The 27,110-nt window shown below is 36.5% G+C and overlaps 1 protein-coding gene across 1 annotated transcript in view; it reads left to right on the top strand.

Annotated features, from left to right (window-relative positions):
* The window catches only part of LOC127842842 (pentatricopeptide repeat domain-containing protein 3, mitochondrial-like), a 54,079-nt gene that overhangs the window by 21,798 nt on the left and 5,171 nt on the right, over positions 1 to 27,110 (top strand). Inside the window, exons 12-17 of the mRNA XM_052372605.1 lie at positions 3,303 to 3,384; positions 8,823 to 8,916; positions 9,944 to 10,029; positions 12,821 to 12,897; positions 16,297 to 16,368; positions 26,656 to 26,709. Of these exons, the coding sequence (XP_052228565.1) occupies positions 3,303 to 3,384; positions 8,823 to 8,916; positions 9,944 to 10,029; positions 12,821 to 12,897; positions 16,297 to 16,368; positions 26,656 to 26,709 (465 nt within the window). The remainder of the gene's footprint in view (positions 1 to 3,302; positions 3,385 to 8,822; positions 8,917 to 9,943; positions 10,030 to 12,820; positions 12,898 to 16,296; positions 16,369 to 26,655; positions 26,710 to 27,110) is intronic.

Here is a 27,110-nt window from a genome sequence, read left to right as displayed (position 1 = left end):
TTATGGCCCCTTTTATACTTAGATAATTGAACATTTTGCTTAAATTGCCATAACTTCTTTATTTATGATCAGATTTTATTAATACTTTGACAAAACAACACTTACCTGAATACCACAATGGATTCCACCCAAACAATACCCCACGCCCCTCAAGATTCCCTGCCCCCCCCCCCACCTCCCCCCCCCCCAAATTTTTATTTTTCCTTTTTTTATTTTTGAAAGATCATCTCATAAATGACCACACCCCACATTATACCCCCCTCTCAACCCCCCCCCCACCCCCCAATTGTTTTTTGTTTTCCTTTTTTTATTTTTGAAACATCATCTAATAAATGACCACACCCCACATTATACCCCCCTCTCAACCCCCCTACCCCCCCCTACCCCCCCCCCCCCCCCAATTTTATTTATTGTTTCCTTTTTTTATTTTTGAAAGATCGTCTAATAAATTATTGAATATGAACAATTTCCCCATGATGGCTTACGTTATACTGTCAAGCACTCGAATAGTCGAGCGCGCTGTCCTCTGACAGCTCTTGTTAGTAAAATCTAATCAGAATCAACAAAACAAACAATTTGATACCAAAATGTAATATATTTTAAACACAAAATGCAACACCAACAGCAAACAACATTTTTTTACAAATATTAAGCGCACGTGCTCATGACATCATTATTAACACGTCAAACGACAAAAGTCATATTTTTTCCGCTCAAACTGCAGCCTTTTTAGCGATTTTTTCATTAATTCTTTAAAATCAGGGACGTAGAAGTATGATTAACAGAAAAACATGTTACTGCCTTATCTTTTTGTAATATATCAGGCTCAGCACGAATAAAATAACAGCTCAGCAAGCCTCGCCGTTATTATCTCCCGCCATATGCGGAGGGATATTGTTTTGGCATTGTCCGTCCGTCTTTCCGTCCGTCCGGCACTTTTGGAAGTGCTTTGGCGAATTTCATTGAAACTTGGTATGAGTATATATATATATGGATAAAGGTATGATGCACGCTAAATGGCATTGTACACCATGTTATAATAACGGAGTTATGGCCCTTTGTATCTTGAAAAAATGCTTTTTTGTGTCCGGAGGCCATATCTTGGAAGTGCTTTGGCGGATTTCATTGAAACTTGGTATGAGTGTATATAAATGGATAAGAGGATGATGCATGTTGGCGTTGTCCATCCGTCCAGAAAACTTTTGTGTCCAGAAGTATATTGTCGGGGGATATAAATTCAACGAATTTGCTTGTATTATTCTAAGCAAAAAGATCAGGCAGTAACCTGTTATTCTCTATATATCGTCCTGTAAATTAACAGTGAAACAGTAACAGTCTTTTCATTATCATTTGGAACAACAGATTTTTTAAAGGAAGCAACAGATAAGGCCTGGGGTCTAGGGGGCTGCCAAGGCAACGTCCTGGTAGGGGGTTCAGGGGGGCAAAGCCCTCCGAGAAAAAAATGAATATGCAACTTTTGCTTATAGAAATCAGTGCTCTGGCTGAAACTAATATTTATATTGTAGTAATTAATATGACAGGTCCAATTACAGACAATTTAGATTTTTGCCCATGTAATAAATTTATGAGATGAAAATTGTCCTCTGCACCATTACATTTGCAAAACGAAGTAATAATGTAAGAAGCTTTCAATCCTTACTTAATTTAAAACTGGATCTATATGGAAAAAAAAACGCAACAAAGAAAAAAAAACTTCAAACAAGGGTGATTGTGGAAAACTATAAAAAGTTCAATTCTGATAATGCCGAAAACCTACCCTCTTTTCAGGGATAAAACCATAACAACAAACGGCACTAAGAAAAGTAACAACAATCGTGAACGAAGTCGATCTAAAACAGCGCAAAAAGAAATAAGAGAACCAAAACAAATATAACAGATAGTTATTGAACAATAACTAACAATATAAACAGGCAGAAAAATCAACTGTGTAATTTTCTTTCTAACCAGATTTAGCTTAAAATCCGAAATCTAAAAGGTTCATTATTCTTTTCTTTCCACTATCAGACTCCATGCTGAATTTACATTGGTTACTGTTACAACGCTTTTGATTAGCTCTTTCGTTTTAGACTGACAAATCGTCACCGATGTTTAATAAAAACGGTGCGGTGTGACACCACTAAATTTATTTCACTATTGGATAAAAAACAACAGATTTTTCGAGATTTTCAACCGATGATATGGATCGCCAATCGGTTAATAATGAAAACACTGAGTAACCACAAATGGAGCAAATATTTGTTTTCTAATTTTAACGAGATTTGAGGTTTGTTAGATTGCTCTCCCTTTTTATGCCCCCTTTCAAAGAAAAGGGGGTATATAGTTTTCGCACTGTCCGCCTGTCACACTTTTCATGTCCGCTCTCTTATTTAAATAGTTTTCATCCGATCTTTACGAAACTTGGTCAGAAGTTGTATCTAGACAATATCTAGGTCAAGTTCGAATATGGGTCATGCCAGGTCAAAAACTAGGTCACGGGGTCGAAAAAACAAATCTAAGGGAAGTAATAAGCTTTAAATGGACATAATTATCTGACCTGCCAAATTATATCTTTTTGTTAAATTAATCAAAGCCGCGCAGTAGGCGGTCACCCTTCATGGTCTAAGGTCAAAAATACAAATCCAAAGGAAGTAATAAGCTTTAAAGGGAGATAATTATTCAATATTGAACATAGCAACTTGATATTTGGCATGCATGTGTATCTCATTGAGCTGCACATTTTGAGTGGTGAATCTACAGTCACGGTAGTGGCTTTTAATTATTTGCTACTAAAAATAGAGATTTGTTAGAGACAATTATTTTCAAGGGAAGTAATTTATATAATTATAAATCTCAGATTATATGTTTCCTTACCAAGAATTTAAGTTCTTTTCACAGTTACTGTACAGATTTTTTATTTTGATTATTTATAACTCAAATGATGGATTTGTCAAAGTTTTTTTTTAAATGATATAATTATCATTTCTTTCCTGTACTAATTTGTGAATGGTAGGGTTCATTACAAACCTGTGGACTTATGTCCATAGATACATGATGAACTCTGGCTATGATCCCTTTGATAAACCACAGGCCTTGGTTGTCAGTGATGTCTGACTTGGTCATTTTTGACTGTCTACAGACCCCTCCCCCCCCCCTCCCGGTTAGATTGGACAAAATCCAAGGGAAGTAATAAGCTTTAAAGGGAGATGATTTCAATACCTGCCAAATGATAAATATATACATTTTATTTCAAAGCGGCGCAGAAGGGGCATTGTGTTTCTGATGAACACATCTCTTGTTTTCAGTGAAGCGTTCTTTCTACTTCTGATTAAAGAAGAGACCCTGGAGGTTGCCATGGACTACTATGTGAAGTACATCCGCAATGGGGTGAGTAGAATATAAGGCTGTTTAAGCATGTGCGAAAAGAAGTGTTTTTCCTGATAAGCCTGTGTTGACTGCATAGGCTATTCAGGGACGACACTATCCAAACTGCACTGGCCAATCTGGGATCACACCCTTTGCATGCTGGGAAATTTGTCGTCTGCTAAAATGTCGTCTGCAGAATTTCTAAAATTAGCATTTTCTTCGATTTTTTTTCAAAGAATACTATCAGAATAGCAAACAGTTTGGATCCAGATAAGACGCCACGTTCTGTGGCGTCTCATCTGGATCCAAACTGTGTGCAAAGGCCTTCAAAATTCGGTTCCCGCACTGAAAGAGTTAACACACATGCATTTAGCCCAGTTTTCCAACAACTAGTCTCCTATGGACTTGTGTTAGTTGTTCATATTGATTGTTGCAGAAAGATTACATGTGACCTATGAGTTTGTGATTTAAAATATTGTTTTCATCGTGCCAAAAAAGATTGACAAGTTATTTACAATGCCTTTTTGAAAACTGATTTTGTTATTTCCCTTTTAATTAAATAGTTACATTATTTTCAAGCAAGAAAAATACATTATTTTCAAGCAAGATTTTTCAGTGGAAATAAATGTACACCATTGTTTGTGAATTAAAACATTAATTCATTTAAAAGTCATCCGACGGCTATTAATTATATGAAACATTTGTGCTCTTTTCAAACAGTCAAAAAAGGTTTTGGTTGTTGTCCCCAGATTTATTCCATTATGAGTGAAACAGAGTTATGGTTTGAAAAGATTTAGTTTAATGAGGTTGTTTGCTGTTCATTTAATCATCAATATTTTTAGCTCATCTATTTTTTGAAGAAAAATTATGAGCTATTGTCATCACCTTGGCGTCGGCGTCGGCGTCCGGTTAAGTTTTGCGTTTAGGTCCACTTTTCTTATAAAGTATCAATGCTATTGCATTCAAACTTGGCACACTTACTAACTATCATGAGGGGACTGGGCAGGCAAAGTTAGATAACTCTGGCTTGCATTTTGACAGAATTATGTGCCCTTTGTATACTTAGAAAATTGAAAATTTTGGTTAAGTTTTGTGTTTAGGTCCATTTTACTCCTTAAGTATCAAAGCTATTGCTTTCATACTTGCAACACTTACTAACTATCATAAGGGGACTGTGCAGGCAAAGTTATGTAACTCTGACTGGCATTTTGATGGAATTATGGGCCCTTTATACTTGAAAATATGGTTAAGTTTTGTGTTTTGGTCCACTTTACCCCTCAAGTATCATAGATATTGCTTTCATACTTGGAACACTCGCAAACTATCATAAGGAGACAGTAAAGGACAAGTTACATAACTCTGGTTGTCATTTTTACGGAATTATGGCCCTTTTTTGACTTAGGAACTTTGAGTATATGGTTACATTTTGCGTTTAGATCCACTTTACTTCTAAAGTATCAAGGCTATTGCTTTCAAACTTCAAATACTTTCATGCTATCATGAGGGTACTGTACCTGGCAAGTTGAATTTTACCTTGACCTTTGAATGACCTTGACTCTCAAGGTCAAATTATTAAATTTTGCTAAAATTGCCTTAACTTCTTTATTTATGATTAGATTTGATTGATACTTTGACAAAACAACTCTTACCTGATATACCACAATAGACTAATCAAACCATCCCCCACGTCCCCCCCCCCCGAATACCCCTCCCCCCCCCCCGCCGAATCCCCCATCAATCCCCCCGATTTTTTGATTTTTTTTAAAGATCATTTAATAAATGACCACCACACCCACACACTATACCCCCACCCCCCACCCCCAAAATTTTTTTTTTTATTCCCCCGGTAGGGTGGTATATAGCAGTTGAACTGTCCGTCAGTATGTCAGTCAGTCTGTCCGTCCGTCCAAAAAAAACTTTAACATTGGCCATAACTTTTTCACTATTGAAGATAGCAACTTGATATTTGGCATGCATGTGTATCTCATGGAGCTGCACATTTTGAGTGGTGAAAGGTCAAGGTCATTCTTCAAGGTCAAATGCCAAATTTATGGCGTCTGTCCGTCCGAAAACTTTATCATTGGCCATAACTTTTTCAATATTGAAGATAGCAACTTGATATTTGGCATGCAGGTGTATCTCATGGAGCTTAACATTTTGAGTGGTGAAAGGTGAAGGTGAAGGTCATCCTTCAAGGTCAAATGTCAAAAATATGGTTTCTGTCTGTCCGAAAGCTTTAACATTGGCCATAACTTTTTTAATATTGAAGATAGAAACTTGATATTTGGCATGCATGTGTATCTCATGAAGCTGCACATTTTGAGTGGTGGAAGTTCAAGGTCAAGGTCATCCTTCAAGGTAAAAAAAAATAAAATTTCAAAGCGGCGTTCTCATGAAGCTGCACATTTTGAGTGGTCGAAGTTCAAGGTCAAGGTCATCCTTCAAGATCAAGGTCATCCTTCAAGGTCAAAGGTCAAAAAAATAATATTCAAAGCGGCGTTATCATGAAGCTACACATTTTGAGTGGTGGAAGTTCAAGGTCAAGGTCATCCTTCAAGGTAAAAAAAAACAAAAAAATTCAAAGTGGCGTTTTCATGAAGCTGCACATTTTTAGTGGTGGAAGTTCAAGGTCAAGGTCATCCTTCAAGGTCAAGGTCATCCTTCAAGGTCAAAGGTCACAAAACACAAATATTTATTTTTATTATTAACCAGGTTTTCCGAAGGAAAAAACTGGTTATTAGATTGGCGAATGCGGGCGGGCTGGCTGGCTGGCGGGCTGGCTGGCTGGCGGGCTGGCTGGCTGGCTGGCGGGCTGGCGGGCTGGCGGAATAAGCTTGTCCGGGCCATAACTATGTCGTTCATTGTCAGATTTTAAAATCATTTGGCACATTTGTTCACCATCATTGGACGGTGTGTCGCGCGAAATAATTACGTCGATATCTCCAAGGTCAAGGTCACACTTTGAGTTCAAAGGTCAAAAATGGCCATAAATGAGCTTGTCCGAGCCATAACTATGTCGTTCATCGTCAGATTTTAAAATCATTTGGCGCATTTGTTCACCATCATTGGACGGTGTGTCGCGCGAAATAATTACGTCGATATCTCCAAGGTCAAGGTCACACTTTGAGTTCAAAGGTCAAAAATGGCCATAAATAAGCTTGTCCTGGCCATAACTATGTCATTCATTGTGAGATTTTAAAATCATTTGGCACATTTGTTCACCATCATGGGACGGTGTGTCCCACGAAAGAATCACGTCAATATCTCCAATGTCAAGGTCGCCACGACTAAAAATAGATTTAAAAAAAAAAAAAAAAAATTACAAAGGGGGTTAATTATTTTTGGTCATTTCAAAAGTTCAGTTTGAGTTTTCTCCCTTTATCAGATTTTTTTTTCACAATGAAAACCTGGTTTTGTGACAATTTTGTCCCTTGTTTTATTTTTAAAATACTGTCCAACCATCCCACCCAAAAATCCCCCCCCCCCCCCCCCCCCCCGAAAATAAATAAATATTTTTTTGCATTTTTGGAAGATAATGTAATAAATGACCACACCCGTACACTATACACCCCTCTCCACTCCACCCCTCCCTCCTTTGTGATTGAAATTGAGATAGGTCCCTACACCTTTAAAAAGAAAAATAGATGAGCGGTCTGCACCCGCAAGGCGGTGCTCTTGTTTAATTTGTTGGAACTAGCCAGTAAACTGCAAAATAATGATGATGTGAACAAAAAAGGAGCTTCTTTTAACCCTTTCCCACTCAGAAGCAAAGTGAAAATGGCTATGTGCAAACAGCATAAAACCAGAACAGCCTGTGAGTAACTCGCAGTCTGTTCATGTTTTATGCTGTTTGCTGCTCATCAGTATCTTAGGGTTGGAAATGAAGCCTTAAAAACTTGTAAGTGGTTCAGGTTTAAGGACCACTGGGCATTGCAGCAGAGTGTTCAATAGATTGGGGCCCAATCAAGAACATGACTTTGAAGTAAAAGCAGGCAGATATTGGTGTTTTAGACTTCGAAATACAGTCAATCTTGTGGATGCGACCACTTGTATTAAGCGACCTTTGTCTTATGCGACCATTTTGAAATCCCACGGAGCGTTTTCGCTATATAATGATATTGTATTAAGCGACTTTTGTCTTACGCGACCAGCGACCGCTTATTTTTATGTATTTTGATGTCCGAATCTTGAATTAAGCGACCACTAGGAGGTAAAAGTGGTTAATCTATTGATCTTTCAGGGACAAATCCGTGTTAATTGTTTAGCTAAGCCGATAAGATATACTGTTACACCTCTGCTTTGTTTTCAAACCAACCATTATGATTATGCTTTGTCTCGTTGACCGGTTCTGACAGGTATTGTTGTAGACTGCGTATCAATTTATTGAGTTGAAAAATAGATCCGAACGTATTACGCACAGTCTACAGCTTAAATAGTTTACTATGTGGAACGTTAAGAGACAACGCCGATTTTTCTCGAGTATAGATAACAGGTGCAGAAACAATGCACTGTACGCGACAAACATTTCCTGAGAAGTGCTGAAAATAAACAAATAAACTATTAATCGGCAACATCTGTCGAAATCCGTACATTACCAATGTGTAATAATGCTAATTAGTAGATATTTGTAAGCCAATCGCATTGTTATTTACTTACTAAATTTTCGAATCGGGTCTGCTTGTTTGTTTTCAATTGACGTGTTTTAATTTTTCAGCTCATTATGTATCATAATCGAGTCAGATTTCCTTAAGCGTACATGCAGAAATTAAAATGTCAAAATGAAAAGTGTTAACGTTGAACGAGAAAATTCGGGTTTTGGAATTGTCAAAGAGTTGAAGTGCACGTAAAATCGCAGTTTGGAGTCGGTAAAACTCAAATTCAGAACATTCTTAAGCGTAAAGCTGAGGTGTTTGAAGATGTGGAAAATAATGTGTCAGGTGAAAAAAAAACGCGAAAAATAATTTCTTGTCTATGTTGTTTTTGAAAATAAATATGTACACACATTTCATTTATAATTAATGATAATTTATAATAAGTGAAAAAATAAAACACATTATAAGTAAAATATTGTTTATGTATTGTGTTTATATTCATTTTATTATAAAAGTAAAAATCATTGTTGACAAAAAATATAACCTTCATACAGATTAAAGTTTCGGGTAAGCACTCTTCCAGAATGGCCTTTTTTATTTAAAGACCATTTTATTAAAAGACCACTTTTGATTACTCCCTTGAGTGGTCTCTTAATACAAGATTGACTGTATTCGAAAAGTCCAAATTAACTGGTTTTTTTTTATAGTTTAATTAAAAAATGGGAAAATAAAATAGTGACCAGGAAAATACTTCGAAATAATGGTTACTTAAAATTGTGTTTTAGATGACATTCTAATGCTGTTTTCTATTTGGCAGAAAATTCTTGTTCTATTTGTTTCTATTTGAACATTTTGTTTGCTCAACAGAGACTGACTTCATCCACCAATTATACCCGCTTCAGACTCTACAAGGAGATCTACAACAACAATGCCTACCACTGGATACCCCTCATATATGCAGGTAAGATAAACAACAATGCCTACCACTGGATACCCCTCATATATGCAGGTAAGATGAAGCATGCCTACCACTGGATACCCCTCATATATGCAGGTAAGATGAAGCATGCCTACCACTGGATACCCCTCATATACATGTATGCAGGTAAGATGAAGCATGCCTACCACTGGATACCCCTCATATATGCAGGTAAGATGAAGCATGCCTACCACTGGATACCCCTCATATATGCAGGTAAGATGAAGCATGCCTACCACTGGATACCCCTCATATATGCAGGTAAGATGAAGCATGCCTACCACTGGATACCCCTCATATATGCAGGTAAGATGAAGCATGCCTACCACTGGATACCCCTCATATATGCAGGTAAGATAAAGCAAAGTTGGGATTTGGATGATTCAGTCATCATGTGTACTTTATGGTACGGTCTAATCTTTCTGTCATCATGTGTACTTTATGGTACGGTCTAATCTTTCAGCTTTTTTTTATTAAAATGAAACTTAATACAAGTGTTTTTCATCTTTAATGGAGACGCATAAATTAAGATATGTCACACTTTTTGACTTAAGCATTTGAATGATATAAGCGAAGTGACGAACGACAAAATTTTGTGATTAATTTACTTATATTTGTGTTTTACACCTGCTTTTATGAGCCCTTGCGGTGGTGTTTTTTATCTTCAATCCATGATTCGTTCAAGTTGTTCAGTGATTCTTTCAGTTTTTTCTGCGATTCTTTCAGTTTTCCCGCATTTCTTTCAGTTTTAATGATTATTATAGTTTTTCCGCAATTCTTTCAGGTTTTTTTCATGATTCTTTCAGTTTTTCCGCAATTCTTTTAGTTTTTTATGATTCTTTCAGTTTTTCCGCAATTCTTTCAGTTTGTTATGATTTTTTCAGTTTTTCCGCAATTATTTCAGGTTTTTTAAGATTCTTTCAGTATTTCTGCAATTCTTTTAGGGTTTTTTCCGCGAGTCTTTCAGTTTTTCTGCAATTCTTTTAAGTTTTTTTCACAATTCTTTCAGACCAGAGTGCAGCTGGGAGTGCAAGGTTCTTGATGTTAGGGGAGGAGATTATGGAGATGATGTCCAGGAAGGATGTACCTCCTGAGGTCAGGCTAACATCTATATCTAGGGCACAGTCTTAGAAATGTAGCAGTTTGACCAGTCAAGCTGGGATTGCTATATACTCACATCTATATCTAGGTCACAGTCGTAGAAATGTAGCAGTTTGACCAATCAAGTGGTATTGTTATATACAAGCCTCATTTGTGGAAAACTAGGCTTAATGCATGGGCATAAAGTGTCGTACCAGATAAGAGTGTGCAGTCAGCATTAGCTTATCAGGTACAAAACTTTCCGCCTAAACAGGATTTTTATATGTCCCCCACTACTATAGTTGGGGACATATTGTTTTTGCCCTGTCTGTTGGTTGTTTTGTGTGTTTGTTTGCCCCAACTTTAACATTTGCCATAACTTTTGCAATATTGAAGATAGCAACTTCATATTTGGCATGCATGTGTATCTCATGGAGCTGCACATTTTGAGTGGTGAAAAGTCAAGGTCAAGGTCATCCTTCAAGGTAAAAGGTCAAATATATGTGTTAAAATCGCTCATTTAATGTACACTTTTGCAATATTGAAGATAGCAACTTGATATTTGGCATGCATGTGTATCTCATGGAGCTGCACATTTTGAGTGGTGAAAGGTCAAGGTCATCCTTCAAGATCAAAGGTCAAATATATGGGGACATAGTGTTTCACAAACACATCGCTTGTTGTGTATAAGATACTTCTGTTAAATTACAAATTCCATAACAGCGCAAAGTGTTGTTCCTGATCAGCCTATGCAGACTGCACATGCTTACTTGGAATAACCATATTCATTTAGCCCCCTTTTTCACAGAACAAGGCTCATTTTATCACTATAAGATCTAGGGTCTAGTTAAATTCTTATTTAACCCTTTCCCTCTTAGAAGCAAAGTGAAAATGGCTATGTGCAAACAGCATAAAACCAGAACAGCCTGCGATTAACTCGCAGTCTGTTCAGGTTTTATGCTGTTTGCTGTTCATCAGTATCTAAGGTTTGGAAATGAAGCCTTTAAAGCTTGAATCTAGGAAGAAAGGTCTTAAGTTATATTTAAGTTTCTAAGAGACTACACATGCGTAAAAATACGTATCTAAGTTGGAAAGTGTTAAGGGTAGAACCATTAACTAATTGAGTTTAGACATACACACTGTTACAAATGTATCTCGAGTTTGAAAATTGTTCAAGCCCATTTAAAACACAGCTTTAAGGGGATGGGTTTAATATCCTAATTTCTTGTGTTAATATAAAGAAAGATTGCTTACAAGCAAGTAATCACATCTGACCGAAATATGAGAAACTTGCTGAGACCATTTATATGCCCCCGGATCAAATGATCAGGGGTATATTGTCTTTGGCCTGTCTGTCTATCTGTCTGTCTGTCATTCTGTGGAAAACTTTAACCTTGGTTAAACTTTTGCAATTACTTTTGCAATATTGAAGATAGCAACTTGATTTGTGGCATGCATGTGTATCTCATGAAGCTGCACATTTTGAGTGGTGAAAGGTCAAGGTCATCCTTCAAGGTCAAAGGTCAAATATATGGCTTCAAAGCGGCGCAGTAGGGGGCATTGTGTTTCTGACAAACACATTTCTTGTTTCTTATGATAATGATTTATTGGGAAATTTTTAAAATTGTCCTTCTAAACCCTTGGCTCAAGGTGGTGATGCAGTTTTCCTAGTATGACTTAATGAAAAATATGTGTACCAGACTTGTATAATTTAGAAACAGCTAATCAGTAGCCATCTTGGTTTCCTAGCTTTGAAACTTGGTCAGAACATTTGTTCCAGTAATGTCTCGGTTAAATCTGTGTCACAAGGGATTCAAAAATTGGTTAGAAGTGTCATTTATTGCTCAAACATCATGAAAGCATATCAGGTCAGTTTGAGTCTCTTAACTCTTTCAGTGCTGGAACCGAATTTTGAAGGCCTTTGCAAACAGTTTGGATCCAGATGAGACGCCACGTTCAATACTTAACACTGTTTGCTATTCTGATAGTATTCTTTTGAAAAAATTCGAAGAAAATACTAATTTTAGAAATACAGCAGATGACATTTTAGCAGACGACAAATTTCCCAGCATGCAAAGGGTTAATCTATAGTGAACACCTCAAAGGCCTTCATGTTCATTATACTTTTGAGCTTCTTCAAAATGTTTTAATTTTGGAGTGATTTATTGAACCCTTAATTTTTACATACCTGTTAGTACACCATATTTCAATTAACCCATTTATTCCTCTCCTATCCTTCTAAATTGGATCAATTTATTTCCAAAATTAGGGATGTCTAGTATATTTATTTCTATATTTAGAATATTTCTTACAAAAATTTCTTTAAGCAATCAGCGCAAGTTCAGGTTAAATTCAAGCTGTGTTGTATTTTTTCAGCTGTTTCATTCTTCTGCCGTGATTTTATGTGGTACATCCATCATTATGTAATAGGCAACCATAAGCGTGGTAATTGTTATGCCTCAGCAAAGAAAGTTTGAGATGGGGGTATATTGGAGTCACTCCATTGGTCTTCTTGTTGGTTGGACTGTCTGTCTTAACAAATGTTCCAAGTGTGTGGGGCAAACGACTTCTTTATATTTCAAGCAATTTAAATTGAAACTTCAAATATGCCATCACTATAAGGTATAGATGTGCAAGACCATTTATTCAAGCCAAATGCGCCACTTTTTCCTGAGCCTTTTCCCCTTAACCATAGCTGACAAAATGGTACCAGGTATTGGTTACGTTTGTGACAATACTTTAGCTAAATCTGCAGAATCTGTTTATTATTGATCATAAGAACGAACAAAATTGCTTACGTTTACAGCTTCATCATGATTTTGAGACGATTGCAGATGAGTTTTTAGAGAGGAACAAGCAGGTGTTCAATGTCTTCAACGATGTGTGAGCAAATATCTTTGTTATTAAATATTGAATGCCACTGTCTTTATCTTATAAATCCTTTAATTCAATTATGCATTGATTCTACTGAACATTATGAATATTGTTAAAAAAATTGTTTAAATAAAAGTATTTTATCATGTTTGAATTTGCTTGAAAGAAAGTAATATACACTAAACCATAGGCATTTTTAGTCTTGAGGCATCACTTTTCACCCTTTCATTTACCACATCCTTCCTTATACTGACCACAGCATACCTTCCACTGACCACTGTGTACCTAACACTGACCACTGCATGCTTTCCACTGACCTCTGTGTAACTAACACTGACCACTGCATACCTAACACTGACCACTGTGTACCTTAGACTGACCACTGTGTACCGAACACTGACCACAGTGTACCTAACACTAACACTGACCACTGTGTACCTAACACTGACCACTGTGTACCTAACACTAACACTGATCACTGTGTACCTTACACTGACCACTGTGTACATAACACTGACCACTGTGTACCTAACACTGACCACTGTGTACCTAAAACAGACCACTGCATACCTAACACTGACCACTGTGTACCTAACACTGACCACTGTGTACCTTACACTGACAACTGTGTACCTTACACTGACCACTGCATACCTAACACTGACCACTGTGTACCTAACACTGACCACTGTGTACCTTACACTGACCACTGTGTACCTTACACTGACCACTGTGTATGTTACACTGACCACTGTGTACCTTACACTGACCACTGTGTACCTTACACTGACCCTAACACTGACCACTGTACCTACCACTAATACTGACCACTGTGTACCTAACACTAACACTGACCACTGTGTACCTAACACTGACCACTGTGTACCTTACACTGACCACTGTGTACCTTAGACTGACCACTGTGTACCTAACACTAACACTGACCACTGTGTACCTTACACTGACCACTGTGTACCTAACACTGACCACTGTGTACTTAACACTAACACTGACCACTGCGTACTTAACACTGACCACTGTGTACCTAACACTGACCACTGTGTACCTAACACTGACCACTGTGTACCTAACACTAACACTGACCAATGTGTACCTTACACTGACCACTGTGTACCTAACACTAACACTGACCACTGTGTACCTTACACTGACCACTGTGTACATTACACTGACCCTAACATTGACCACTGTACCTACCACTAATACATACCACTGTGTACCTAACACTAATACTGACCACTGTGTACCTAACACTAACACTGACCACTGTGTACCTTACACTGACCACTGTGTACCGAACACTAACACTGACCACTGTGTACCTTAGACTGACCACTGTGTACCTAACACTAACACTGACCACTGTGTACCTTACACTGACCACTGTGTACCTAAAACTGACCACTGTGTACTTAACACTAACACTGACCACTGCGTACTTAACACTGACCACTGCATACCTAACACTAACCACTGTGTACCTAACATTGACCACTGTGTACCTTACACTGACCACTGTATACCTTACACTGACCAGTGTGTACCTTACACTGACCACTGTGTACCTTACACTGACTACTGTGTACCTTACACTGACCACTGTGTACCTTACACTGACCCTAACACTGACCACTGTACCTACCACTTATACTGACCACTGTGTACCTAACACTAACACTGACCACTGTGTACCTAACACTGACCACTGTGTACCTTACACTGACCACTGTGTACAGAACACTAACACTGACCACTGTGTACCTTAGACTGACCACTGTGTACCTAACACTAACACTGACCACTGTGTACCTTACACTGACCACTGTGTACCTAACACTGACCACTGTGTACTAAACACTAACACTGACCACTGCATACTTAACACTGACCACTGTGTACCTAACACTGACCACTGTGTACCTAACACTGACCACTGTGTACCTAACACTAACACTGACCAATGTGTACCTTACACTGACCACTGTGTACCTAACACTAACACTGACCACTGTGTACCTTACACTGACCACTGTTTACCTAACACTGACCACTGTGTACCTAACACTGACCACTGTGTACCTAACACTGACCACTGTGTACCTAACACTGACCAATGTGTACCTAACACTGACCACTGTGTACCTAACACTTACCACTGTGTACCTTACACTGACCACTGTGTACCTAACACTGACCACTGTGTACCTAACACTGACCACTGTTTACCTAATGCTGACCACTGTGTACCTAACACTGACCACTGTGTACCTAAAACTGACCACTGTGTACCTTACACTGACCACTGTGTACCTAACACTGACCACTGCATACCTAACACTGACCACTGTGTACCTAACACTAACACTGACCACTGTGTACCTAACGCTGACCACTGCATACCTTACACTGACCACTGTGTACCTAACTCTAACACTGACCACTGCATACTTAACATCGTGTACCTTACACTTACAACTGCATTCCTAACACTGACAACTGTGTACCTTTAACTGACCACTGCATGTGTACCTTACACTTACAACTGCATTCCTAGCACTGACCACTATGTACCTTACACTGACCACTGCGTACCTAACACTTACAACTGAATTCCTAACATTGACCACTGTGAACCTAACACTGACCACTTTGTTATTAACACTGACCACTGTGTACATAACACTGACCACTGCATGCCTTACACTGACCACTGTGTAACTAACACTGACCACTGTGTACCTATCGCTGACCACTGTGTACCTTACACTGACCACTGTGTTCCTAAAACTGACCACTGTGTACCTAACACTGACCACTGCGTACCTAACACTGACCACTGCATACCTTACACTGACCACTGAGTACCTTACACTGACCACTGCATTCCTAACACTGACCACTGAGTACCTTACACTGACCACTGTGTTCCAAACACTGACCACTGTGTACCTTACACTGACCACTGCATACCTTACACTGACCACTGTGTACCTAACACTGACCACTATGGATCTAAAACTAACCACTGTGTACCTTACACTGACCACTGCCTATCTTACACTGACCCCTGCGTTCCTGACACTTACCACTGCCTAGGTACCACTGACCGCTTCCTAGCCACTGACCACTGCATACCTAAGACTGACCACTGTGTACCTAACACTGACTGACCACTGCATACTTAACACTGACCACTGCGTACTTAACACCGACCACTGCATACCTAACACTGACCACTGCCTTCCTAACACTGACCACTGCATACCTAAGACTGACCCCTGCATACTTAACACTGACCACTGCGTACTTAACACTGACCACTGCACACCTAACACTAACAAATGCATACCTAACACTTACAACTATTTATACCTCGCTGTATTACAGGAAGAGACCACACATTGTCATGAGCTACCACATTAGGATATATGTGAACTTGGGGCAGCTACAGAAAGCATGGTAAGCTGGCAGCATTACTATCTTCTATGGCCATGTAAAAAATTCACTGAAACTTATCTGAAATAGAATGATTTTTTATTAGCTCACCTGATTGCTCAGGTGAGCTTTTGTGACCGGTCTTCGTCCGTCGTCTGTCCGTCCGTCCACATTTGTTCGTAAACACTCAAGAGGCCACATTTATTGTCCGATCTTCATGAAACTTGGTCAGAAGCTTCGTCCCAATGAAATCTCAATCGAGTTCGAAACTGGGTCGTACCGGGTCAAAAACTAGGTCACTAGGTCAAAAAAAAAGAAAAAACTTGTAAACACTGTAGAAGTCACATTTTATGCCAAATCTTCATGTAACTTTGTCAAAATGTTTTTCTTAATGATATGTTGGTTGAGGTCAAAAGTGGTTCCGGTCCGTTGAAAAACATGGCCGTCATTTGGGCGGGGCAGTTTTCCTTTTTTGGCTATAGAGAAACCTTGTAAACACTCTAGAAGTCACAATTTTTGCCCAATCATCATGAAAGTTGGTCAAAACATTGGTTTTATTGATATCTCGGACGAGTTTGAAAATGGTCCAGATCGATGAAAAAACATGGCCGCCAGTGGGCGGGGCAGTTTTCCTTATTTGGCTATAGAGAAACCTTGTAAACACTCTAGAAGTCACAATTTTTGCCCAAACATCATGAAAGTTGGTCAAAACATTGGTTTTATTGATATCTCGGACGAGTTTGAAAATGGTCCAGATCGATGAAAAAACATGGCCGCCAGTGGGCGGGGCATTTTTCTCTATATGTATATAGTGAAAACATGTGAACACTCTAGATGTCACATTTTTGGCCCAATTTTTTATGAAATTTGGTCAGAACGTTTGTTTCCTTGATATGAGAGTTGAGTTTGAAAATGGTTCCGGTCAGTTGAATAACATGGCTGCCGGGGGGGGGGGCAGTTTTCCTTATTTAGCTATAGAGAAACATTGTAAACACTCTAGAAGTCACAATTTTTGCCCAATCATCATGAAAGTTTGTCAAAACATTGGTTTTATTGATGTCTCGGACGATTTAGAAAATGGTCCAGATCGATGAAAAAACATGGCCGCCAGTGGGTGGGTCATTTTTCTCTATATGTATATAGTGAAAACTAGACTGTTAACAGCCTTGCATTATCATTTTATAGAGATAACTCTCTCCTACTTCTTGTACTGTACTTATACTATACAGAGTTACGTTTTCTTATCTGCTTAAAATGCAGGACTGTTCAACCCTGAGAGAGAGGTGGACAGAATCCTGGAAAGATTGTAATCTGATATGGCCACCTGATGGGCCAGAGTGCTGCTGCAGTGATTTATTATATCTCTGGCCATCTAATGTTTATATAATTACTGAATGATAATGGGACTTGATTTGCACAGTATTGAGAACAACATTGTGTAAACATGGAACATTCTTTAGTTATGATCTCTTTGAGGGAAAATAGACTTCAGGATTTAAAATATTTTTTATGTTTGAGGATTTTAAGACAAACCGTGAACTATCTTTAATGGTCATTGGGCAATATGTTTCATTGATGTGTCGTATAGCTGAAATTTCACCCATGATGTAAATATAAAATAAATCATATAATATATGACTATGAAGTAAAATCATAATATGGCAGAATCTACACCTCAAAAATAATTTACACAGATAGAGTTAACTACGACTACAAAGAAAATCTCTTGCTTACTGTGTGGAGATTAAAAGATAGAGGCAAAAGACAGGCGGAAAGTGTTTGTTGGTGGTGAAAAAACTGAAATATGTTACCTAATAGAAAGGACCTCAAAATTACGGAAAAAGATTAAATTCAATTTTGTGCGAAATTTTTACGTAGTTGTAAGAGTATTCAACATGTTCAATCAAAAATTCATGCTCAACAAAAAGTGCAAGTGCAAATTTTGGTAAAGTGCCATTGGTTTGAGGTTATCAAAATTTCTGGGTATATAATTGTACCATGTTGTATTATCCATATAAGTGTACTTGAATTTCAAACAGTACAGTCTAATATCTTCCTAACTTGATTACATGGTATAGACATTTAGACATTATTGAACAGGGCATTGATTAGGATACAGTTAATTTTATATTATACAGTATTATTGTGTCTCTGCCAAGTTACTCACTGTCTTAAATATTACTGTCATGAGTTATTATATCTAATAAATTATGATATCTCTTGCAAATAAATGATCGTAACCTTTTTAAATGGTGTCTCATTTTTTTGTTAAAAAATGTAAACAGTGAAAAGGTACTATCAAATATATTCATGGCTAAATTTGATGTTTGTACATTTATACAAATTAGACTCTTTAAAAGATGACATTGGTCCACATTGGTGTTTCGCCATAAAGCAGCATCGTGTTAGTGGTCTATTTTTTGTATCAGGATACCTTAAAAAGTTTCCTGGATGTACTGCACATAAATCAATTGAAACTTGAAAGAATTATTTCTCATTTGTATTATAGGAAAATATGAAAAAGTTTTCAAATGCTATCCAGGCAGATGCTATCCATCAGGGACCCCAATGGAAATAAGTACTTGTACTTCATAGGTTATCCTAGGTCTGCAAGATCAATATATATTTGTTCACTGTTATCTCTTAACCATATTTATTTATTATATGTTCTTATCTATATTGTTGTTATAATGTACCTTGATCTTGTACCTGAATAAATTTGAACTTGAACTTGAATAGTGCCTTTAAATAAGACCAGACTACAAGATAACACTTTTTACATAAATGTATTTATTTATTGATATGCACGTGCATACAGGAAATGTAATTACAATCTCAAAAACAAAATGTATAATACGACAATGAAAATTGAGTTATTGTAATAACTGGAAATTTGATTAGGTCTCATCTGTGAATAATTTAATTGTTCAAACGACCTATGAATCACACTTTCCATTTTCTTAAAATAAAAACAATATTATTATACTGTCAAAACATTGTAAAACAGAAAGGAATGTTAAAACTATGTTCCATATTTTCTTATGATAAGAAATGTTCAGTTAACAAATATGTCAGCTATGACCAGGCAGATGCTATCTAATTGGTAGTATAGACCGTTCCATAATTTAGTCATTACATAATTATCTCCCCTGAATTCTCTCCGCGTCCGCCATTACACTGCTGCTTAACGATCGGTAACATATATAAGAGAGCACCGATTATGCAACGGATGAATTTCTTTCTAAATTCTAAGGCCGTCATTACATGGTCTTGGTTGTCTTGGAAAACTAACACATTGACACATTAAAAAAAGCATTTAATTAAATTAAATGCAATATTTTTCATTTGATTATTTGCATCAATCTTTAAATCGTGTATGCCTTTGCATTCCAGTGTTTAATTGCCCCTTTGTTCTGCATAATCCGATTATCTCGTTTTGATCAGATATTGTCCAGACTTAACTAACCACATGGTGTCATAAACCACACTGGGTGGCAGATGACAATCTGGTCATTAAACACAATTGATGATGCCACCATGTCTCATCTTCCTGGTAGTATTAAGCAGTCATTTGGTAAGATAATTTACCTCCGACATACTTAACAGTTGCGTAAATAAGATATGTTACATATTTTACAAATTAAAAGTTATGTCCAATATAGAATATCAGAAATTGTACACCGTTAAGATACTAGCCCGTTTAATTTATGAAAAAATAAAGTATTTAAAAAAAAACAAAAAAAAACAACATTTAACGTATTAAGCGCGTATTGGTTAATTAAAACTACGTCATTCCGTATGAAGATTTGATGTTACGGCAATGCACGAACGATATCATAAAACAATAAATTACATTTGACACCAAACAGAGGTAAAAAATATTTAAAAAATATATATATGTATATAAATATATGTGTGTTAAAATGTTAGATATGTGTCACTCATACTCACTAGTAACGAGTTTTCAATATACATGAGTACACAGTTCAATTTGCATCATATGAAGTTGTGTTTTTTCAGTTGTATGTTAATATTCCTCAATAGCGTCATTCTTTGTACAAAACCCATCAAATTAAAATTACAAGTAAATACTGTCATGTCCTTTGCTTTTAATATGGCTTTGTAGTATGTTTATTTTCAAAGCACTCGTTACACTTTCTAACACTCATTTATTTATCACACTAGCGTCCTCATGCCATTGATAATTATATTTTTATAATTAGACGTATTACTATTGTAATTTATTGAAGCTTTTCTGCAAAAAAATATTACGGCTTTTGCATAGAGCTCTTTATTGTGTCAAATTGTCGACCTTTCAGTCTTCAGATAATCTTTAATTTGATGCTTATGCCGCGTTTTTAAAGTTGCAAATAAATGTATTAATAAATTCGTTTGGCGCTTAATAATATATTTTTGAAATATTATTTAGGTGTTTTTTTTATCGGAGTTTTTTTGTGTGGATTAATTGACTAAACATTTGGTGTCGTTATCCATATGTTTTGCGTTATTTCAAAGACCTATAAAATACAATTTTTAGTATTTTTAGCTTTAAAGGTGTTAAATGATTCAAAGATGAAAATATCGATATATCACATAGATCGCATTCTCTTCATCTTCGGAATAATCACATAAAAGGTCGTCAAGATCAATATCACTCTCTCATGATAAAAAGCTCGTTTTTTAACATGACAAAATTCCATCTAAAAAAATAAATATAAATCCAAACCACAATTTTTTATCTCTGATATCAGTTAGAACAAGAAAAATAATGGAAGGCGTATCAAAAATATCATACTTAATATAATATGTAATGATTTTAGAATGTAGATTTTTACCAAATGAGATCAATTACAAACAATTAGCGGTAATTAACTGCGCGAGAATCTTTTATAAGTATTAATTAAAATATAATCTGCTTGATGTTGCGGCTATTAAAATCAACACAACAATACATGCGTGAATTGTTTGTGAAACGTTAAAAGTAACAAGTCTAATCAAAGACATAATGAGCGACTGAACCGGCAAATTTTCGCCGATGATTACCACTTGATAACAGATAAAAAAAAAACAAATACACGAAAGCATTTCAAACATTTTATTTGTAACAATCAATCTCAACTTCAAACAATCATTTAAACAACAAAAATGTGATAATCGCCTCACATTAATTCATTTAGTAATTTAGATCTATTTACCCGACAACGGTGAAGCGGGTATTCTCTACGTCTTTGGCTTTTGGAATCGCAGACTCGCACAAGTTAGCAGCAGTGTAATGGCGGACAGTCACGTGACTGACAATATGGCGGCGGTCAATTTATCGATTATGGAACGGTCTATTGACCATGGCTGATAAGTCTCCTGCATACTGTCAAGTTGTGGTATTAATGAGAGATGATCTCCTGCTGGGGGCCAAGTATATCAGATTACATCCTGCTAGAAATTGACATGACGCCTTATCTATGATCGCTCCGCCCACTTAATCACGTGGCTCAGCGGGTAGCAAACCTAGACAAGCTAACACCAAAACGGCTTCATTGCCTATAGGAGGTTTTTGTGTGACGTCACAAGAGGGGTTTTCCGTTACTAAAAATAGATGGGCCGTCAACTTCTCGATCGCGGCCAATTACATTGTATCAGAGTAAAGGTCGTCGGAAGACTTAATACTTACAATTTCACAAAACAAAACTATAAATACTCGTATTCTTTTTTAAGTAAGACTTTAATAAATGATATTTCAAAAATTATAAAACATACAATAATTTGAATATTATTATAAGTGGTGTGGATTTGATAGTGTTATTTTTCATCAGAGATTGGAATTTAGCGTAAGGGGTGTATTGAATCAGTTATAAATCAAAGCCCTTACATAGCTCAATACATTTCAATCTTGAAATGTAGTTTTAATTTTCTTTACATTGAATGAATTTTCGTTTCATTTACATTGAATGAAAATATTAATAAATTTAAGCATTCCAATTGAAAAAACACCTGAATATGGTGCAAATTGAACTGTCTTTGCATGTACATGTATATTGAAAACTCTTCTCTAGTGATAATGAGCGATACAAATCTAGCATTTTATGATACCATAAATCTTCACATTTAATTTATTTTACGCAAGTATTTTATATCTGTATAATGACCAAACGCGGTTGCTTGTTTTCATGATGATGTTTCGAACACTGCAGTAACGCACGATCTTTACACATTATAGCAGAGTTTACATTAGCAGGTACCCATTAAATACGCTAATTGTGTAGCAGTAAATTTGTAAAATATTTTAAATGTATAGTTATTAAACACTTTATTGTTATGTTTAAACTGGCTTATATATATACTTAATAGTTCCTAGCTGTTAATCCATTTCGGACAAATGTTTATTTTCAAATATTTTATTAAAGCAACTGTTAAGTTTTTGACTTAATATGCCAAGAGATGACATGGAGGTATCATAAATTGTGTTTCATGACCAGACACATGTGGTTTATGCAGAGATCTCATACAGAGTCATACAAGTATAGGTCCCTGGGTTTATTACACACTGTTTTCATAGTAATTGTCTGGACAGTATCCGATCATATCGAGATAATCGGTTTGTGATAAACAAAGGGGCAATTAAACACTGGAATAAAAATGCTGAAACAAAGAGTGTCAAAACTGGTGTGAACAATTAAATGAAAGCATTTACATTTATCAAGAGGATTTAGTAAATCTGTAACAAGGCAAGTTTTTACAGACAAATAGGTTCAAAACAGTTTCTATATGTTGATTACATAAATTCAATCAATTTGTTGTTTGTTTTCGTCCTTATTTGTTTTCGTTCATTGGATTCACTTTAATCTGAAAGAATTTCAAGTTCTGAGTATTTTTTGTTCTTCAAAAGGGTCGCGAATATGATTGTTACCTTATCACGATGCGGTTCATCACATGCAAACAATAGCAGAATGGCCGCAGTTTTGACGGCCAAAATTTGAGCATGCGCAAACGTGACGTCATTATCGGAATCCCCAAAACCTCCTATATACTGCATGTAGATTAACGCGATATTCCGGATTATTTTTATGGACTTTTTCACACCATATGACACTTGTATAAGGGGTTTGTGTCATTTAGTTATTCTGCGAATGCAAAAAATATACGTTTATAGAGAACATCAGCTAATTATAACGGGTTTTTCGGTACATGAATAACGCTCTCAAACGCTTGCGCGCTGACCGAAATCGAACCTGTTATTACATGTGATGTTGGTATTAGCAATAAATTAACACTTCTTCAACGGCATTTACCCATGTTATTTACGAAACATTTCCACTCGTGTATTTGACACGAAATAGCGCTTTAAACTGGGATTTCGGTGAAGTTTTACACGCTTTCTGACACCAAGTGTAGCAAAATCCCACATGTTATAATGTATAAAAGTGATATTATTAATATTAAACATTCCTTATGGGACATTTATCAATCACTATAATTGAAAGTGCAAGACAGCACAATAAGTTTGGTCATTGTTAACCAGGTTTTTAACCAGGTTTTCCGAAGGAAAAAACTGGTTATTAGATTGGCGAATGCGGGCGGGCTGGCTGGCTGGCGGGCTGGCTGGCTGGCGGGCTGGCTGGCGGGCTGGCGGGCTGGCGGAACAAGCTTGTCCGGGCCATAACTATGTCGTTCATTGTCAGATTTTAAAATCATTTGGCACATTTGTTCACCATCATTGGACGGTGTGTCGCGCGAAATAATTACGTCGATATCTCCAAGGTCAAGGTCACACTTTGAGTTCAAAGGTCAAAAATGGCCATAAATGAGCTTGTCCGAGCCATAACTATGTCGTTCATCGTCAGATTTTAAAATCATTTGGCACATTTGTTCACCATCATTGGACGGTGTGTCGCGCGAAATAATTACGTCGATATCTCCAAGGTCAAGGTCACACTTTGAGTTCAAAGGTCAAAAATGGCCATAAATGAGCTTGTCCTGGCCATAACTATGTCATTCATTGTGAGATTTGAAAATCATTTGGCACATTTGTTCACCATCATGGGACGGTGTGTCCCACGAAAGAATCACGTCAATATCTCCAATGTCAAGGTCGCCACGACTAAAAATAGATTTAAAAAAAAAAAAAAAAAACTTACAAAGGGGGTTAATTTTTTTTGGTCATTTCAAAAGTTCAGTTTGAGTTTTCTCCCTTTATCAGATTTTTTTTTCACAATGAAAACCTGGTTTTGTGACAATTTTGTCCCTTGTTATATATAAAGTAGCGCTGTATGAAGGGGAATTCAGTACAGCTACCTGTATCAGACGCTGGCGCAGGTACCGACTTCTCCCAAGTTCGACATTTATTGGTAATATCAGTAATAATAAATCTTATTATGTGGCATTTATCGATTCGATTCTATTAAAATAGAAACAAATAATCATTTTCACTTGTTTCTGACACACACAAAACTCGATTTATAACGGGGATTTTGTTAAGTTACGCAAAGCTGGTACCAATCTTCTCTATTATTCTACAAGCACACGTGATATAATTCATACTTAATAATTTGTAGTTATTTCTAACATAACATTTCCAGTTTTTTAAATAAATAAATGCTTCATAAGGGTGATCTCGGTAATTCTACACATTGAAGCTTCCACTTGCTCTTGTCAAGACCGCATTTCCGCGTTTGAAATGGTATATATTTAATTAATCTAACTTATGGATACCGAATGTCAGAGTTACATAAAACCTCTTCACACCGTTTTTGCCTTATTTCATTTCTGCTTTTTTTCCGAACAAATCAAACGAAACTCGTTGAAAAAATGAGAACTAGTCATTCGATCTCAAAGGTGGATTAAAAGCGTTTATTGATGACATCACATGTCTGCACATGTGTAGATACCGTTATTAATATGATATATCACGTGTCACCTTCTAATAACATGTATAATGGCAATAAAGTGCATTACTATCAGAGTAATAAAACACAGCACAAATTATGCTTCATATGCTGGGTTTTATTTCTCTTTAAGTAATGCAGATGAACCTCGCTTCTGTATATAAATGACCTAGTAACTGATAAAACTATTTTAAAAAAACGTGAAATATTATGTGATAATCAGATCGATAACATAAACTATTTAAATCTGCTAGTATATCCGATAAAATATATTATAATTGTCTTTGACAGTGTTGACGTTCAGTCGTTCGTGGTGACGACCGCATGCATTTATACATCTCTTACACTTCTCAAGATCTCTTTTCGGCTTTGGAAACGATATAAATTAAATGTCACCAACTAATCTTTCAGGATATCGATTGTCCGAGTTACATAGTCCCCATCGACACCGTTTAACCATTTTTAATCTACTTTTTTTAAAGAGGAAAACAAAAGAAACTCGCTAAAGTAAAAGTGAACCTATACATAACCTTTCAAAAAAATGGGGACAGTTCGTTGCTAACTAACGCGCCCGATTAATCGATCGCTGATTGGTAGATCAGTTCTTAGATAAGAACTTGATTGACAGACGGGGTCATGTCAATTGACTTGCAGGATTTAACAGACTGATAATTCAGCCAGAAAAGCAAAGGAGCTTTGATATTGTTTTGCAATACATCTCAATACATGTATTATTATTTAAGTAATTGTGAAATTAGAAAAAAAAAATATCAGTCTGTTGACAGACTAAGTGAAAACATGTGAACACTCTAGAAGTCACATTTTTGGCCCAATTTTCATGAAATTTGGTCAGAACATTTGTTTCCTAGATATGAGAGTTGAGTTTTCTTATATTTATACATAGTAAGCTTGTGAACACTCTAGAAGTCACATTTTTTGCCCAACCATCATGAAACTTGGTGAAAAGATTGGTTAAATTATATTAAATTAACTTAATGTGTTGATGATCGTAAAGATAGGAAGTAGAGCTGCATTATGTTCTGGTAGAATGATGGCCCTTTGTCTGTTTTTTACACTGTGGAATATTTATGTCTTGTTCTGTGAAAATTGGGCAAAATGGATGTGCGTAAAGTGTCATCCCAGATTAGCCTGTGCATTTTGCACAGGCTAATTAGGGACGACACTTTCCGCTTTAATGGTATTTTTTGTTTAAAGAAAGTCCCTTTTTACCGAAAATCTAGTTTAAGCAGAAAGTGTTGTCCCTGATTAGCCTGTGCGGTGTGCAAAGGCTAATCTGGGACGACACTTTACGCACATGCATTATGCCCAGTTTTCTCAGAACGCGACTCATTATGTCCCCAAAAAATGTATGAATTAATATGATATCTTACTATTTCGTAATGAAGTTAAAATATTTGTATTCTCTTTCCAGGGATGTAGTTAAGGTGTACACTTCCAGAACTCAGTTCTTAGGATATGACCTGATGTAAGTTTCGGTGCTACTGGCGAAAAAATGTCATGATTTTAATGATCTTACGTTCATTAAAATCATTATTCTGTCGAAACATAGACATTTTATTTATTTATTTTTAAATTTTTGTTTACATTTGAAATGTGTTTGACTGGAAAATTGCCTAGGATTTAAAATTGTGTCTGGTAATTTATTTTGTTTAGTTGGACTCCAGGAAACAGTAGTTCCGTTTAAGAGTAAAAATTATCTGTAACTTTCACTGTTATTTTTAACCAGGTTTTACACAAATTTGAAAATCCTTGTAAATGAGTCGTGTTCTGAGAAAACTGGGCATAATGCATGTGCGTAAAGTGTCGTCCCAGATTAGCCTGTGTAGTTCACACAGGCTAATCAGGGACAACACTTTTCGCTTTAAC

This window comes from Dreissena polymorpha, chromosome 8 (genome assembly GCF_020536995.1).
Source record: "Dreissena polymorpha isolate Duluth1 chromosome 8, UMN_Dpol_1.0, whole genome shotgun sequence".
Lineage (NCBI taxonomy): Eukaryota > Metazoa > Mollusca > Bivalvia > Myida > Dreissenidae > Dreissena > Dreissena polymorpha.
This window is presented reverse-complemented; position numbering and strand designations above follow the sequence as displayed.